The sequence below is a fragment of the Thalassophryne amazonica genome, chromosome 17 (assembly GCF_902500255.1).
Source record: "Thalassophryne amazonica chromosome 17, fThaAma1.1, whole genome shotgun sequence".
In the NCBI taxonomy this organism is placed as follows: domain Eukaryota; kingdom Metazoa; phylum Chordata; class Actinopteri; order Batrachoidiformes; family Batrachoididae; genus Thalassophryne; species Thalassophryne amazonica.
Window position 1 is genome coordinate 68,176,822 of NC_047119.1, and position 19,023 is coordinate 68,195,844.

Consider the following 19,023-nt stretch of genomic DNA (forward strand, 5'->3'; position numbering starts at 1 on the left):
ACTGAGCACAGGCAATAAAAATGGATCCTCATCATGTATCTGGCCTAATTTCTACTTGCTCTGACAGGTCAGCACGGTGAATTTTGCTCACAGGAGGAATTTACTTGACCTGAAATTTCTTTTGTTCTGTAAAACTGTCTGATCTCTAACCCTGATAGGAGTATTCTTTTTTGCAGAAATGCAGATGCTCAGGCAGAATTGGACACTTGGGGCCTCAGCTTCGACAGACAGCTCTTGAATCTGAATGCCAGAGTTCTACCAGGAGAGAGGATCTTGCAGGGACAAAGATCGGTGCGATGTTCTGCAGGAATTTTGCACCGTTTAATGTTCTTAATTGAGACACTGTTTTAACTGTCTTTAAATTTATTGTGTAGTACGAGTACAACCCCTGGGCTGCCGACTGGTCGAAGGAGATGCGTGGGGTGCCTGTGATCAGTTCACCCCCCTTGAGTAGCTGGCTGATATTCTTCACTCGCCGTAATGGTAATGAAGCTCAGGCACTGGTGCAGAGCCTCCACAAGGTCTCAGGACCCCTCGGCATCCGCATACAGAGGCCTGTGATGTGAGTTTGAGCCAAAGCATGATCTTTCCAAACAGTATTTGTTGGGGTGCTGTCTGTCTGTCTGTCTGTTTGTTTTAATACAGTTCTGATCAAAGAAAAAACATCCACAAAGACTAAAACATGCAACATTCCAGCCTGAACTTTGTTCATGATTTATTTTTTCATCTGCTTACATGCAATATTTATGTAATGTGCAATATTTGTTCATTTCCAAATTTGGAAAATTAAGATTGTGCAGGTTTTGGTTGAGCCTTCTACAGTGTTGGTCCTAATAAATGTGAGTAGGAGGCTGAACTCCACAGGTTACCCAATGACCAACTAAACCAAAGACAAACCAGCAGGTGATCTTTACTCATAATCTTTGACCACAGAGAAAGATTCATCATCATGATCTATTCCATTTTTTTTTTTTTTTTTTTTTTTTTTTTTTTAGAACTGCTGATTATTATGAATTCGGTTTCTCGTGTGTGTGTGTGTCTGTAGTACATGTAAATTTTTATTTCATTCATGTTAACTGTGATGAGGGACTGATGAGTTGCTGTGGATCTGTGGGCTGCACTTTTGTGTGGGCCCTTAACCCTCTGGGGTCGATGGACGCACCGGCACATCTGGCTCTGTCTTGTCATGTTTCGTTTAATAGATCAGTGACCATATGCCAGACTTTATTTCACCACTTCCTGAAACTGCCGTCCTCTTGAAGACGGACCCTCCCACTAACCTGTGTGCCTCATAGAGAATCCCAGATATTTGAGAAGATCACGTCGGTCTCGTCTCCTTTCAGCAGATTTCTCAAGCCTGATTTATGCTTCCACGACTCTAACTCTGCGGACATGAAATCATGTCCACTGGGCATGTCCGTTTCAAAGTTCTCCATCGCGTTGGTGGGCGTCACAATGCAGTTTACCGCCAGTATAGGCAGGGCATGAAGTGAAGAACGAGGCAGGCACTTTGTTTCCGCCTGCATCACCACTGCAGTTATTATTATTTTTTTGACCAATTTTTCCATCAGCAACCTCCACGTCTTTATACAGTCATTAACCTCCAAACTGTTACATCCAATTTCTTTCCATGAATTGCTGGTCACTTGAGCGTCTCTGTAGCTTTTCTATGTTGTAATTGTAATGGTGGCCATATTTGCTGACTTCTGTCAAATGTTCATCTATTCATAATCAGTGTAATCTGTGTGCGCATTTCAAAACCATTTAAATATGATGGGAGATGAGGGAAACCGCAAAAGTGGCCAATCAGCCCGTGCAGTCTCCGTTAATTTGCCGTGTAGTTTCAGTTTTTGGGAGTTGTACATGAGGGACTTGGAAAGGGTTCGCTGCGACACAGAGGGCTTTGTGTGGCTGCGGAGACGGAGTAGCATAAATCGGGTTTCAGTTTGACTCAGAAGGTTGCAAATTTGACAGAACACTGGAAGGAATTCTTATAATTTCAAAATGGTTAAAGTCTACTCAAGTACTTCAAAACATTTTCATTTTTGTTCAGTCTTAAACAAAAGTAAACATGGGAAAACGTGACCCTACACACACACACAGTCACAAGAGGCGCTTTGCGGAAAAATGTGTGGCACACAGGAAATACTAAAATTAAGTCAGGTGCTCGATATTTGTTTTTTTAAATGGCTATTTTTCTGAGCAATACAAGTATTTTTCATATTAAAGAATACTAAGACTATAATCACCCTTTACTAACCACACCAATAATGGCATAGTTGCAGATATATATTTCAAAGAGAAAAGCATGTTCAACAGGTGCTGGCTTCATCCTTAAATAGGGGACACCTGAGTCACACCTGTTTGTTCCACAAAATTGACAAACTCACTGACTGAATGCTACACTACTGTTATTGTGAACACCCCCTTTTGTACTTTTTTTTTTTTTTTTTTACTAGTAGACCAATTTCATAGCCTTAAGAGTGTGCATATCATGAATGCTTGGTCTGGTTGGATTTGTGAGAATCCACTGAATCTACTGGTACCTTGTTTCCCATGTAACAATAAGAAATATACTCAAAACCTGGATTAATCTTTTTAGTCACATAGCACTACTATTATTCTGAACACTACTGTAAGTGTGATGTTGTGTTATGATGACTCGTTCTTTAGTGATAGATGTTGATGTAGTCATGGTTAAAAGCTGCGTCTCCAAGAAGGTTTCTGTGCACCTGCAGCCATGAGTCATAAACACAACCTGTCACTAATCATCTCTGCTCCAGGCTCAGCTTTGTGCACAATTCAGGGTTATCAATAAAATCAAAAAAAAAAAAAAAACTGCTGCTGGTGGAAATTGAGCGTCAGCTGCACACACATAAACACAGCGAGGTTCACAGCACATAGATACACACATTCCAGCTCCAAATTCACACTCTCAAAGAAAAAAGAAATTTTGCCACAAAACACAAAAGCGGTAAAATCCTGAACATGACAGACTTACGATCGCGTTATGGATCGTGTTATTCAAGTGTGATTGTTCCCCGCAGATCTGTGTATATGCCAAGTTGCATGAGACTGACAAAGGTGTGCACGTGAGATTGCCGGCTGCAGCTCTGCCTCAATTGTGGCACGTACTTTCCATTAATTCCTGGAAATAATGTATTCTGACTTTTTTCAATCTAACAAATCCATCTCTGTGTCTAGGTAGTCTGTTATAAAGAGTGTCAGCTGTCTCAATGTCCACATCAGCTTCAGTAACCAGCATCCACACAAACAGCGCGTCACCACACTTTATGCTCCAAAATCTGACACTCTGAAAATGTTGAGTTTCGAGGTGAAGCATGTGGTCTCCTCTCTGTAAATCTGAACCATCACTTTCAAACAGCAGCACAGAAGTTTCATTTTCAGAGGAGCAGGTTTGTTTCCCTCTGTCAGTCAGTCATTGGGATGTTTCTGTTTGCTAATAAGAACGTCACACACTGAAAAATGCCGAGAATTGCAGAGTGAGACGCTTTCCGGAAATGCACCTGCTAGCGCTCAGAGTGAGAGGAATAAAATACATCAGCAAGCACTAATTATTAGCATGTGTGCAGAAACACTTAAAATATTGAGTACTTTTTGTTGTCTTGCTAACTGAGGCGTTAAACATGAGACGTGTCCTTTAACTCCATAGGAAGTTTGCTTTCACTTAGCGGAACTTGGCGTGCACACTGACTAGCATTTTCAGTTTTGTTTGTTTCTCACTATCTTTTACATGCAGGGCTGTACAGTGCGAGCGTTTTGCTCGCATATTGCGCCTAAAATTTGATTGTGCGAGGAAAAAAAATAAAACGGGCGCACGTGTGCGAGAATGCATTTCAACCCTTTCATTCGCATTTTGCTCCTAAAATAAATACAGTGGTCCCTCGCTAACGCGGTTCACCTTTCGCTGCCTATCAAGCCATCCTGCCGTCATTTGAACGTTCAAACTTGGATAAGACGGCTGATTAAAACGGTGGCCGTCTTGTTCAAAGCCGTCTAAAATGCGCAGTTTACCGGAGGAGGGGTGTGTGTGCGTGTGTGCGCGCGCGCGAAGTCAACTCGCTGCAGACTGCGAATGGGGGCACGAGACATTACATTTTGCTGAGTACCATCAGTGCACGTGACACAGGGAGAGAGGATTTTAACCCGAGTGAACATAAAAAAAACAAAACAAAAAAAAAAACTACTTTTCTTTTCTCTGCTCTTTCTCTACCGGTGTGTTTCTGACGGCACCGTCCTGTTTACACCATGTGCGCGTCGTATACTGAATTTATGAGATCATGAGATGAAATAAACGGTCAAATATCCTTAAAAACATCCTTTAAAAAATGAGAATATATGAATGAACTGAGGAAAAATTTCACAAACACTGGATAAAAAAATAAAACCCTGCTGCAGTGATGTTCAGAGGCAGAGATCACAAAAAGCAGGTGAGAACTCTGAACTTTAACAGCTGCTATTTTCCAAAGGTATTTATTTGTTTAATCTTAAGCGATGAGGAGAAATAAATGACTTCATCACACTAAATGAACTAGTCAGAATAAAAATACAAGCTGCTGATTTTTGTTATTTTCCAAAGTTATTATAAGCTGCAGCTATATGTTTTATTCATTTCAAAGAGGGTTACCTCTTATTTTATTCTGATTTATTTATACAAAAATATGGGGAGTCAAATCAGCCTGCATTATATCAGTTTTCCTGCACATGTCCAGGTATTTTTTCCTCTTTAATAGAGTTCGGTGTTTGCATTTGCGCCACAAAGTTTTAAAACACAATAAAATGTTCACACTTTTCTTTAAAGCATTTCTGAAATTACAGAACTGAACAGAAACAACCACAAATCAGAAAAAGTTGGTACTATAAGTAAAATGAAGATAAAAATAAAAACGTTGTGTCTTGGTGGCTTCCCTCACTTGTCTCCTTCCAGCATGGACATTTAGTTTTTGAGAACTGCCTACCTGACACAGATTTACTATAAAGTACCACACTGTTTGTATTTCTGAATGATTGATGTAAATGAAGTCTAAGAAATAGTCAGTGATTTGGAAATGTTGATGTTTTCATCCCGATGTTTCTCTGAAAATGCTGCAGACCTTAATTTAGGAAATTGTGTATGATCCGATCGTTGACTAGTTGACTATCAAAATAGTCCTTTGTGGCAGCCCTATTTTCAAGCCATCTCCCGAGATTTTCAAAAAAAGTAAAAAATAAAATTATAAAAAAAAAAAAAAAATCATGCAAAAAAGCCCATGATAGGGGGGTGATTGTCTGAAGGTTTTCCCTAGATAGGGGGTATATTTTCAACATGGGGAACAAGCATAGGTACCCCCTTGAATTGGGGAGTGGGGGGCCGGGATTTTTCTACTCAGGTTTGAACTTTGAGAGTGTTTACACACGAGAGAAAAGTGAGAAAATGTTCATGCCTGATTGAGAAAAGTGTATAAAGTGTGTAGTGAGGGGTTTTACAGCTTTAAAACGTCTATAATAATTGTAAAAAATAACGCTGGCCACATCGCGGATTTCGCCTATCGCGGGCTATTTTTAGAACGTAACTCCCACGATAAACGAGGGACCACTGTATATCCCATAGAGAAAACCATTCCCACATCTGTACAAATCGACAAGTCTGTATGTGTGTGAGTGTGTGTGCTGTGGACCGTTGGTTGAATGTAGCTAAGCGTAGCAGGCGACCTGAGTATAAAAAGTGGGACGGGGATGTTATGTGTGTGTGAGGGTTTAAAATAATACAAGAAATACACAGCAAAAAGTAATGAAATGGACAAAAGCAATGATGTAAATAATGATAGAAAAGGAAGTAAAAAACAATGAAATAAATACATTAGAATCATATAAAATGTGCATGTGTGTGTAGAAAAGGTACTCTCTGTACAGTATGTGTCTTTGCGTTAATAATAAAATTGTATCAAGAAATTTCACAGTGCTCCTAAATTTTTATCTGTGCTCCTAAATTTTTTCATTTCATGCTCCTAAATGAAAAAGCTAAGTGTACAGCCCTGACATGATATATGACAGAGGATGTAGTTACACACCAACGAAAGTGTTTTGCAGCTAGCTACCAGCTTGTGATGTCACCATGCTAACGTCCATGAAATAAGTTCAGAGGTGTTATTAGGTTCCAAAATGGCATTTTCGTGTTTTAGAAATGTTTATTTCTCTGTAGCTTTTACATAATAGATGAGAGACATGCATATAAACACAAAGCAAAGTGGTTTTGAAGAGACCAGCCACTGATGTCATGGTGCAGCTCTATTCTGATTGGCTGTCATCCCCTGCTCAAAAACAAAGCAGAACAGATTCAAACACAGTGTGACCTTTTAACCTCTTAACATCACTGCTCTGTATATAACACTGGATCACTCATTGGCCAATACTATTGAAGTAAACCGGCCGCCATATTGACACTCGCATGTGCTGCTCCTGAACAGTCTTTTCTGTTGATCTTTAACCAGGCGCAGGCAACTTTATTCTTTCTGATTTTGTAAAAAAAAAAAAAAAAGCCTATGTGCAGCTATAAACTGCACAAATTGCCAGTGAGTATGATTGAAATGGAAAGCAATGAACAATAATTTGAAGAGTTCTATCCCTTATTCCAGCATATAGACATAGATAATAATAAGTGGCTTGTGTGTGGCTGAAGCCACGTTTTATGTTGGACGAACTATTTTAAGACATTTATTAGGTGAACTTGTGCATAGTTTTGGAGCTTTGGGTGTTGTAATTAACTTTATTACTAATATTAGGTTGAAGCTCATAGAACTGTGTGGAATAAATAGTCATTGCAAAGAAAAACCAACTCTCCTGTAGCTTAAGTGGTGTTTTACTATTAAACTAACAAAAACACTATTGCTATGTTATCCATTCAATTTTGGTCTTGTTCACTTTTGTTAATGTGTGTGTGTGTGTTTATATATGTATATATACTCAACAAAAATATAAACGCAACACTTTTGGTTTTGCTCCCATTTTGTATGAGATGAACTCAAAGATCTAAAACTTTTTCCTCATACACAATATCACCATTTCCCTCAAATATTGGTCACAAACCAGTCTAAATCTGTGATAGTGAGCACTTCTCCTTTGTTGAGATAATCCATCCCACCTCACAGGTGTGCCATATCAAGATGCTGATTAGACACCATGATTAGTGCACAGGTGTGCCTTAGACTGCCCACAATAAAAGGCCACTCTGAAAGGTGCAGTTTTGTTTTATTGGTGGGGGGATACCAGTCAGTATCTGGTGTGACCACCATTTGCCTCATGCAGTGCAACACATCTCCTTCGCATAGAGTTGATCAGGTTGTCATTTGTGGCCTGTGGAATGTTGGTCCACTCCTCTTCAATGGCTGTGCGAAGTTGCGACGACGAACTGGAGTCAGGTCGAGACCCCGATGAGGACGACGAGCATGCAGATGAGCTTCCCTGAGACGGTTTCTGACAGTTTGTGCAGAAATTCTTTGGTTATGCAAACCGATTGTTTCAGCAGCTGTCCGAGTGACTGGTCTCAGACGATCTTGGAGGTGAACATGCTGGATGTGGAGGTCCTGGGCTGGTGTGGTTACACGTGGTCTTCAGTTGTGAGGCTGGTTGGATGTACTGCCAAATTCTCTGAAACGCCTTTGGAGACGGCTTATGGTAGAGAAATGAACATTCAATACACGAGCAACAGCTCTGGTTGACATTCCTGCTGTCAGCATGCCAATTGCACACTCCCTCAAATCTTGCGACATCTGTGGCATTGTGCTGTGTGATAAAACTGCACCTTTCAGAGTGGCCTTTTATTGTGGGCAGTCTAAGGCACACCTGTGCACTAATCATGGTGTCTAATCAGCATCTTGATATGGCACACCTGTGAGGTGGGATGGATTATCTCAGCAAAGGAGAAGTGCTCACTATCACAGATTTCGACTGGTTTGTGAACAATATTTGAGGGAAATGGTGATATTGTGTATGTGGAAAAAGTTTTAGATCTTTGAGTTCATCTCATACAAAATGGGAGCAAAAACAAAAGTGTTGCGTTTATATTTTTGTTGAGTGTATAAAGCTTGCTGATGATTACACAAAACTTGTATAAACTTTGATTAAAGAATGATCATTTTTATGCTTGCTCTGCGAGGCGGGGCATATAGCATCTGGGTTGTCCGTCCGTCCTTCTGTCTGTCCGAAATTTGTTCGCCGCAACGTAGCTTGGCACCTATTGCTCGCAGAAACTTCATATTTGGTGATACACGCCTTGGAGGAGTACTTCACATGGGTTCGAAGGCTGGTGACCTTGACCTACTTTTCAAGGTTACCAGTGGTCGCAACTGTCCAGTCCTTCGCCGCAACGTAGCTTGGCACCTATTGCTCGCAGAAACTACATATATTGTTTCTGCGAGCAATAGGTGCCGAGGTCTGAAAGGTCTTAATTTCCCTTCCTTTTATTAATTTACTAAACATAGTCAGTCTTCTGTTTCGATTGCCTTGGAGGAGTACTTCGCATGGGTTCGAAGGGTGGTGACTTTGACTGACTTTTCAAGGTCACCAGTGGTCACAACTGTCAAATCCTTCACCTGAAATTTGTATACCGCAATGTACCTCAGCACCTGTTGCTTGCAGAAACTTCATATTTGGTGGGTACATGCCTTGGAGGAGTACTTCACATGGGTTCGAAGTCCATTGACCTTGACCTACTTTTTAAAAAATTACCAATAGTTGCATTTGTTCAAAGGCTACCAACTTTTTATGGTCACTGTTGGCCACATCCTCTAAATAAATGTCAATCTCCAATTTTTCCACTGTGTATCCCAGTTTATGTCAGACACATAAGGGTTAAACCAAATACCAACCCCACACATGTACATATTACTGCACTTTATATGGAAAATAGTACTGCACACGGGGCATTTCGTGACAAATGTCTCTAGTTAGAATTGAGTATTTGTCCCAGTGAGATGAGTAATTGAGAATAGAAGGGAAGAAAATGTCAAAGTACTAAAAGAAAGGAATGAGTAGCTAATCTTAGGAGGCATGAAGGTTAGATTATCTGGATAGTAAAAACAAGGAAACGAGAGAATCAGCTCAGTTATTACTCCAAATTGTTGACGTTCTAAGTCTATGTGTGGTCCGCGTAACTTGGAAATGGTAAGATGGCCGCCAGTTTGCTTCAGCGGTTTGTACGTAGTGTGTGGGCCACTGAGCTATCCAATGTTAAATACAGATCAGTACTTAAAATATGTCAAGGTTAGCCATCTTTGAACTTGTCCAAGGTCTGTGTCCCAAGACTGTTACTTGTGAATTTGACGACTGTGGCAGTAGCGCTGCCACATCACTCTTAAATATATACTCCATAAAATATTTTGCGTGAAAGAATGCCATAATCCTATTTCTGGCCTGGTGTGCGTTTCCTTTGTGCATCGAACTGAACAGGATGCCAACAGTTTGGCTAGCCCATCACAACATAAATAATAATAATAAAAACACATTGGACTGGCAGTAGGCGCACGCCACGACACGTAGTACATGATCTCTGTGTGGACACACAATCAGGACATAAAATAAAATGTCCACACTTTCCGGAAAAAGAAAAAAAAATACATCTGGGGAAAAGGTGACAGATGTGGACATTGTGCAGTCAACAAGAGATGCACGGTCAGGGTGCATGCGGGGGGAGGCAATAAGCGTGTGCGTAGGTGAGGGGGGCAGTGACTCACATTTTGAATTAATAAATGGACAATTGAATAACTGTATAAATGTATTTGGTGCACACAAACATATGCAACACAGACAAAAGGTCCTTGTAACGGCGGAAGATGTCAGGAACACATTTAACACACGTGATATGTTTCCAGTCTGTTTGCATGTTTAATATCTGGTGTGTGTGCAGGTGTTGTGACGAGTGTATCTCGACATGGAAATAAATAAAAAGGTGCTAATGACTTTTGCGCAGCCCCACATTGCAGCTGACTGCTGCCTCAGCGCTGCAGAAATCTGGGGGACACATATTGTAATATGTGCAACATCTAGCCCTGTCCAAGGCATGAGGGTGTGATAGTGTTGCCAAGTGACTGGACATGGGGGAAAAATAAAAACCTATATGTCCATGTCATGCGGTGTCATTCGGTGCGCTGTATGTCAAGCGGTCAGGGACAGCTGGACGCGCGGCCCGTCCGTGCTGCAGGCTGATGCATTCATGATGTGAGCCCATTGGACACTTGGCGTCCGTGTGGCTCAGAGATGCTCCAGGCAGGTGGCCCACAGCAACCGTGAACTTTGCTGGACTGAGCACCGGTCACTGCGCACAAGGGAGGCAGGGAGGGCTTTTTTTATATATATATTTATCGATTTATCGTTTTTATTTTTCATTATAACAGGGGTCGGCAACCTATGGCTCTTTTGATGACTGCATCTGGCTCGCGGAGAAATCCTTAAAAAAAAAAAAAATGCATCGTGCATTTTAATCCACCTGTTTTCTACCGGTCCTGTTGAAGGTTGTGTGTGGCTAGAGCCAGTCACAGCTGTCCTTGATGTTACAGGCGGGTCCAACATCAAAACTCTAATTTTATTGGATAATGTGTGACCTACACAGGTCAGTGTGAGGTCAAGAAGTAAACTTCCCTCCATTTTGTTTCTTCTGTTTAAAGCTAGCTTTTGTAGAGCAAACACGAAGAACATGGCTAAAAGAAAAAAAAAAGGATGAAGAGTACCGTAAATTTCAGCCGGAATGGGCAGAGGAATTCGCCTTTGTGGAGAGAGCAGGTTCTGCGGTGTGCTTAATTTGCAATGATAAAATTTCTTCGAAGAAACGGTCCAATATAAAGCGGCACTTCGACACACGCCATGCTACGTTTGCATTGAAATATCCGGTGGGGGACAGCAGGAAGAAGGCCTACCAAGAGCTACTGTGCAGTGTGCAAGCTAGTCAACAGCAACTCCGTGTGTGGACCCAGCAAGGTGATTGGAATTCCGCTAGCTTTGCTGGTTCTTTAGCAATAGTGAGGAATGGAAAGCCTTTCACCGATGGCGAGTATGCCAAAACATTCATGCTTGACGTCGCCAATGAACTTTTTGATGACTTTTCGGATAAAGATAAGATAATCAGACAAATCAAAGACATGCCTCTGTCAGCAAAAACTGTTCACGATCGTACCATCATGATGGCAAATCAAGTGGAGGAAACACAAGTGAAGGATATAAATGCAGCGCCATTATTTTCCCTCACTTTGGATGAGTCAACAGACGTAAGCCACTTATCCCAGTTCAGCATCATTGCCAGGTATGCTGTTGGTGACACACTCCGTGAGGAAAGTCTGGCTGTTTTGCCAATGAAAGGGACTACAAGAGGGGAGGATTTATTCAAGTCTTTCATCGAGTTTGCTAATGAAAAAAAGCTACCGATGGATAAACTTATTTCGGTGTGTACTGATGGCGCTCCTTGTATGGTGGGGAAAAACAAAGGATTTGTAGCACTTCTTCGTGAACATGAAAATAGACCCATCTTACGTTTTCATTGCATTCTACATCAGGAGGTGCTTTGTGCTCAAATGTGTGGCGAGCAGCTTGGTGAGGTGATGTTGCTGGTCATTCAGGTGGTCAACTTCATTGCTGCCCGAGCTTTAAATGATCGCCAATTTAAAACACTGCTGGATGAAGTTGGGAATAGTTATCCCGGTCTGCTTTTGCACAGCAATGTGCGTTGGCTGTCGAGAGGGAAGGTGCTCAGCCATTTTGCGGCTTGCCTGAGTGAAATCTGGACTTTTCTCGAAATGAAAAATGTTGAGCATCCTGAGCTAGCCAACCCCCAGTGGCTCCTGAAGTTCTTCTATCTTGTTGACATGACTGAACATCTGAACCAGCTCACTGTTAAAATGCAAGGTGTTGGAAACAGTCTTAACCCTTCAGCAAGCAGTGTTTGCATTTGAAAACAAACTGGAACTCTTCAGGAAACGGATCGTTTACTCCACTTCGAAAAACTGTGAGAATTTAAAGATGCATGCGCAGCAAGTGACCCCACTCAACATCTTGATATCCAGCAGCTGGCTGGCTTCACATCTGATCTCCTGCAGTCATTCAAAGCTCGCTTTGGAGAATTTTGTGAGCATACTCGTCTTTTTAAGTTCATCACTCATCCACACGAGTGTGAAGTGGACAAAGCCGACCTGATTTACATTCCCGGTGTCTCCATCAGAGATTTTGAGATTGAAGTTGCTGATCTGAAGGCCTCAGAAATGTAGGGTAAATAAGTTCAAGACACTTAATGAAGACTTGGAGGGACTTGCACGACAGCAAGCAGAGCTGGCGAGCAAACACAAGTGGACAGAAATGAAAAAACTTAACCGGCAGACCAGCTGATTGTAAAAACTTGGAACGCGCTTCCAGTCACATACCGTACACTGCAGCGTGTGAGTATTGCCGTACTGACCATGTTTGGCTCTACGTATGCATGTGAGCAGTCTTTCTCACATCTAAAAAACATTAAAACCAACCTACGATCACGTTTAACGGATGGAAGCCTCAACGCATGCATGAAGCTTAACCTCACCACGTATCAACCGGACATCAAAGCTATTAGCAAAACTATGCAGCACCAGAAGTCGCATTAAAGGTAAGAAGTACTTTATTTATTATTGATTAGCTTCAGAGGTTTATTATGCTCTAAAATTGTTAGTCTTACTCTAAAATGCACGCATTCAGTGGTATTTAGTGTCAAAAAATAATATATGGCTCTCATGGAAATACATTTTGAAATATGACGCTTTCATGGCTCTATATATTCTGGCTTCATTATAACATAACAAATCACATTTAAAAGAACAATATCACAACAAAACAGTGACGTGACAACATATTACTTATTCACGTAGAAATCTTAGATCGTAAATTTCTTCACCGGTTTGAATTCTGTCCACTTTTTCCACAGCTCTTCATATTTTGATAGCTGTAGTTTTGTATAAGTCTTTCAATGCTATAAATGTCATCCACTATTTCTCTCCAATTGTCTGAGGTGGGAGTGGTGGCCTTGTACCACTTTCGTGTAATTGCTTTTTTATGACCGCCAAAAGAAACTTCAACAAGCATCGGTCTTTAATTGGGATTGCGATGTCTGTTAAATATCCTAAATACAATACTGTACACATTTTGGGTAGCTCATATCCACGTATCTCTTTTTATTCTTTCCAAACATTATTCCAGTAACTTGTCAACATGATACAATGCCAAAATATGTGTGTGATCAACGTCCTGCTCTCCACAAAATCTCCAGCAAGGTTGATGTGCCGACAATGGACTCATCTTTATCTTTGGAGTAATGAAAAAACATACACTATTTTTCCAACAGAACATTTTCCACATTTTAGAATTCGATGTGTCGTGTTGCGTTTCACAGATGTCATACCACGTCTCATCACTTTATCTTCTATCTTTAGTTCTTTATTCCATTTATCTCTTATGTATAATGTTGACATTTTACTGTTATCTATCAAGCCTTGATACAATTTTGAAATCAGTTTTCCAGACATATTCTTGTAAGCATTACTTAATACTTCTGTGATTGTATTTATTTCCAAACTCCACCCATTTAGGGTATGTAACATCACAGAAGACTTCTACTCAGAGGGCAGACCAAAAATGATTAAATTATTTAAACACGTTAACTGTTTTGATATACTATTGTTCTAAGACACTCGAATGGATACACATTAATAGTCACTTAAACACATCCTTTGGATAAACAATACTTCACCATCAACATATTGATGATGCAGAAAGATCACACATCAATTATATCGACATGAAGCCATTATAATGTCATGTAATTCATATTGACCGAAAATTCAACCATTAAACCAGGCAGCGGCTCCTTTGAAGAACTTTGAGTTACAGCTGTGTTTTGCTGTGAAGCACAGTGTTGGCCCATGGGGGATGTCTCCATCTCATCTCCACATGGCACAGGAATTTCTCAACTGGGAGTGAAGACACAGTTCAAAACTCAGGTGTTTGTTGAGACAGCATTAATGTATTTATTTAATTAGGGCGAATCGAGGCCATGCGCTACAATAATAATAATTACTCACAAACTTAAAACTCTACTTATACTTTAATCTCATATTTAAAAAAATATATTTTTTGATATTTTAGTCAGTAATACCTGTGCTAACGATGTCTGCTTACAACTAGCTCCCTTTCTTTATGTTCCACCTCATCTTCGAAACTCCTGAAGCCTCTCTTGCTCTCTGACTGGCTCCTCTCCTCGCAGATGACTCCTGGTTCTTCTCCCATGGAAACACTTCTTTGATCCTTTTGTCAACTGCATCCTCTTGTTCTCCTATCTCCACGTCAAGTCCTCTCTCCTGCATCTCTTTTGCTGCCTTCTGTGGGCTGCCATAGGTTGTTGGCCTGTCTTGCCAGTGGATTCTTGTCAGTGGTGTTTAGACTTTAATACTGTGTGTCCTCAGTACCTTTTTGATGCCACTGTATGCTTTGCGTTTTTTAACTACCTCACTGGGGTAGTCATGGTCAAAAAACAGTGGTTTGTTTACTTGTATTCATTTCTTCCATGCTTTCTTAAGAAGGGACTCTTTAGTATCAAATTCCAAAACGTTCACAATGATCGACCAGGGCGCTCAGCTATTGCCCTGTGTGCTGGTTGAATTGAGAGACTGGTCTCAAACGGTAGCTCCAATTCCCTCTGCAGCATGTTCTCCATGTAGCGGGGACTGAGTCCCCCTCTGGTACCCTGAAGATTCGGATATTATTTCTCCTTGATCTTCCTTCCAAGTCACTTAACTTCTTTCATATCCCGTTGCACTTCCAAAGCAGAGAGGAGTGCTTGTTTTCACTCAGAACTCAAATCTTCCAGTTCTTATATTCACTTTTGCGCCTCTTCCAAAGCTTGTTTCTGCTCTGAAAGTTCTTTTGTGTTTTCCGACATCTGGTCAACCTGTTCTTTAAACGCACTGAATTCCTGCTTTCTGACTTAATTTAATCTTTGAGCATTGCAAAGTTGCTTTTCATTTCTTGTTTAAGTTCTTGTATTTCTTTTGTTATGCTATGCAGCCCATTCTGCCATGTAATAGGTGTTAGCTTAGCTACATTAGCCGTTAGCTTGTCCTCTCGAGTGATATCTTCTTCCTCCATTTCTGAATCATTTTTGGCTTTGTTTTGAGGGCTCTGTTTTTGTTGTCTTTCTCTTTTCTGTTCTCCGCTCATCCCCACTTGTCCTTCAGTGTTGAATTTCAAGTTGTCTCAGTTTTGGGGATAAGTGTGTGACTTCCTGGCGAGAGCTCTGAGTTAAGCGCCCATATCGCTTGCCGCCGACCGGAAACCTCGGGAGGGATGTTTATATTTAATTTTATTTCATACATGTAGTTTCATTAAAGTCCTTGCTCACTTCTGTAGGCATGAACAAAAAGGAACAGACTGACGATGCGTCCTGTATTTTGTGGTCTATGCTTCCCTGCTGCTGTGTGACATGCAATCGCACATCCATTTCTGTATGTTTGTGCGCACGACTGCGCACAAATTCGTCTGCAACATTCTTGCCGGTTGCACGGCAGCCGTACTCACCTGTCTGACCGGGTGGTTCCCCCGAGTGCGTCATGAAGTCTGACATTTTCCCCCATTCGGCATGAATCAGCCTCATTCATGCTCTTTCATGCCAAGTGTGAAGGGGTCTTAACATTCACAGTGCTTATGTCACTGTCACACTGTGTAGTTGACAGGTAGAGAAAAGGGTAATGTTTTGAAGGTGCCTCTGCTTTGCAGTGGTTTTGAAGATCAGAGATACATGCAGATCTTGTTTGTAGTACCAGCAATAAGCTTTGGAGTCATCTCCAGCTACAAATTTTATCTTTTTTTTTTCAAATTTGTTTAAACGTGTATATGAAGATCTGTCTTACTTTTTCCCCTCCCACCCCCATCTTTTTGTAGGGTGGAGTTTGATGACAACCAACAGTCTCTCCTTAGATCACTGCAAAACCACGTTGGACCACAAACACAGATGGTCAGTGACTCAAAACTTCTACATGCTGAGTTTGTAGTTGCAATTTATCAGTTTGTTTACATACACACACACACACCATGGCTGGATTTTTATGAAATGATTTTATCACTGAAATGTTGTCATTTTTAAATCCATTATTAAATTAAATGCCATCTTGCATGACTTACAGTTTCATTAAGCTGTAAGAAGCAAGTCAGCAGTGCCACTAAGAACAATGGGTCAGTCGAGTCGGGTGCCGAACTTTGGTTCCAATGTGGCACCGGCTCTACCGGACCAAACCAGTGACATGTTAGCTAGTTAGTTGGTCTTTAGGCAATAATGTAAGCAGTGAGAATCTGACATACGTCATACAGGAGATTTTCTAAATTTGGTAACAGATTGCTCCCTTACAAAAAAAATGTCAGTTTAATGATGAAAATCAAGGGGAAATTCAGTAAACACTGAACAGTCAGTGATGCTGCAGGTAGTTTTTGGGAGCATGGACTAAATGGACCCCCACTGTGCAAGGCAGTCTAAACACAAGGGATAAGTGTAATAAATACCCAATCTTTAATCTTCACATTGTGAGCAAAATCCACAAACAAAGGAGTTGAAAGAGAGACCAACAAAAATCAGGGGTGAGTATTTTCTGCAGATCCGTGGGTTTCTCACTCTTTCTGGGTTTCTGGGCCATTTCTGAGATCAGCGTAAATCTGTTGAGAAAAATTGGGATGGAGGGAGGTGCAGTGGGGCCAGCTGTGTTTAAGAGCTAATTTTTATAAAAGAGGCAGGCTGTGATAGTGACCAACTCAGATTTTGCCCAAGCTTTGGTAACTGAATGCACCCTCCACCAAACGAACATACTCCAAAAAGTTTGGCCAATTTCCCTAAGGTGACCTTGCCAGGGGTCATCAAAGTTCACACCCAGTATGGCCTAAAACTGGAATTTGGGAACAAGGAAGTTTGACAGCTCTTACATGAAATGCATTCAATCCCCCAAAGTGCTTTTATGATCTAAGTATTATAGGAGGACAGTTCTTCAAAATATCACTAATTTGCGTTGGGGGATTGAACGCATTAACTATAGGGGGCGCTTCAAGTTGGCAAATTTCCATAAATACTCATATTTGGGAAGGCTATTACTCAATACACGTTTAATCCCCCAGCAAGATTTTTATTGTATTAGAAAAGGCAAGACTTACCCTCTTTTAAAACAACAAAAAAATCAGTGGGGGGGTTGTATGCATTGGCCAAAGTGGTCAAATTTATGTTTTCATACAACTTTGGCGCCCTCTGGTGGCCAACGCATTAAATGAATAATCATAAACTGCATTTTTCAGAAGATTAACATGTATTGTGTATTAGTGAATTTGTCTGCAAGGTTAAGCTGCCCGGTAAAGCCCTCTGCACACTGTGTTCGGAATTTATCAACAAAACCTTGGAAGAACATTGCAAGACGAAGAAACATTTCACCAAAGTTAATAGTAAACGGACTAATCTGCACGAGTGTGGAAGAGGCACAGCGAGCCCCAAACCCCACTCCAATTGTACCGTTGATATCAAATCAATTTTATTTATATAGCGCCAAATCACAACTGTTGCCCCAAGGTGCTTTATATTGTAAGGCAAAGCCATACAATAATTACGGAAAAACCCCAACGGTCAAAACAACCCCCTGTGAGCAAGCACTTGGCGACAGTGGGAAGGGAAAAACTCCCTTTTAACAGGAAGAAACCTCCAGCAGAACTAGGCTCAGGGAGGGGCAGTCTTCTGCTGGGACTAGTTGGGGCTGAGGGAGAGAACCAGGAAAAAGACATGCTGTAGAGGGGAGCAGAGATCAATCACTTAAATGCAGAGTGGTGCTGTCAGCACTCTAGCTGCAGCATTTTGAATTAACTAAAGGCTTTTCAGGGAACTTTTCGGACAACCTGATAATAATGAATTACAATAGTCCAGCCTAGAAGAAATAAATGCATGAATTAGCTTTTCAGCATCACTCTGAGACAAGACCTTTCTAATTTTAGAGATATTGCGCAAATGCAAAAAAGTAGTCCTACATATTTGTTTAATATGCGCATTGAATGACATATCCTGATCAAAAATGACTCCAAGATTTCTCACAGTATTACTAGAGGTCAGGGTAATGCCATCCAGAGTAAGGATCTCACTGGTAAGGATTTCACTGATGAGCTCATCCCATCTGCTCATATCAGTTGCTGCAATGAAAACCTGCACCCTCTTGGCCCTTTCTGGAATAGTTTAGACACCACTGGCTTATGGAGTCATGAGGTCTGGACAGAGGAGTTTGACAATGCTGGAGAACGATGGTCCATGTCTTTGGGCTGCTAGTGCTGCCTGTCTTGTTGTATGTTTGTGAGACTTGGACACTAACCAGTGTCCTAAGGTGGTGATTGGATGCCTTTTTGGTACACAGTCTCTTTGGAGGAACTTTGGGTACGACTGGAACGACTTTGTAGCAAATGAGTGGTTACTGAGAGAGACTAGGATGAGGAGTATCACTTGCATTGTGAGGGAGCGTCCGGTTTGGTATTCTGGCCATGTGGTCTCTATATCTATACGTGATCCAGCATGCAGGTGCCTTAGTGTTGAGGAGCCCATGAGCTGGAGAAGACCAAGGGGATGCCCATGTTTCACTTGGCTGCAGGAAATAGATGGTTATTTTAGAGATGTGGGGATGGACCGGTTTCTCTGCCTGGGTGACAGCCATCCGCGACCCAAGGCGGTTCTTTGTGATGTCACTCCCAGACTGGACTTGAGCTTGCATGAGTGTGTGTGTGCGTGTAAACTAGTAGACTTCTGGTGGAGTTTTGCACTGAATCGCTCTGTAAGCTTCACAATTGTGACTTACAAGACAACCACAGACCTCTTAAACATTTAAAACTATAAAGGTGTTGTGTGGGCCACCAGAAGAGGAGGTACTGCTGGCCCACCACCAGAGGGCGCCCTGCCTGAAGTGCGGGCTTCAGGCACGAGAGGGCGCTGCCGCCACGGACACAGCCGGGGTG

General features: G+C 41.4%; 1 protein-coding gene across 1 annotated transcript in view; it reads left to right on the forward strand.

The window, feature by feature from the left end:
* Window positions 1-19,023, forward strand: part of piwil1 (piwi-like RNA-mediated gene silencing 1) — a 141,190-nt gene that overhangs the window by 93,349 nt on the left and 28,818 nt on the right. The window contains exons 11-13 of the mRNA XM_034192708.1: window positions 177-291; window positions 375-562; window positions 15,946-16,018. Coding sequence (XP_034048599.1) covers window positions 177-291; window positions 375-562; window positions 15,946-16,018 — 376 coding nt within the window. The remainder of the gene's footprint in view (window positions 1-176; window positions 292-374; window positions 563-15,945; window positions 16,019-19,023) is intronic.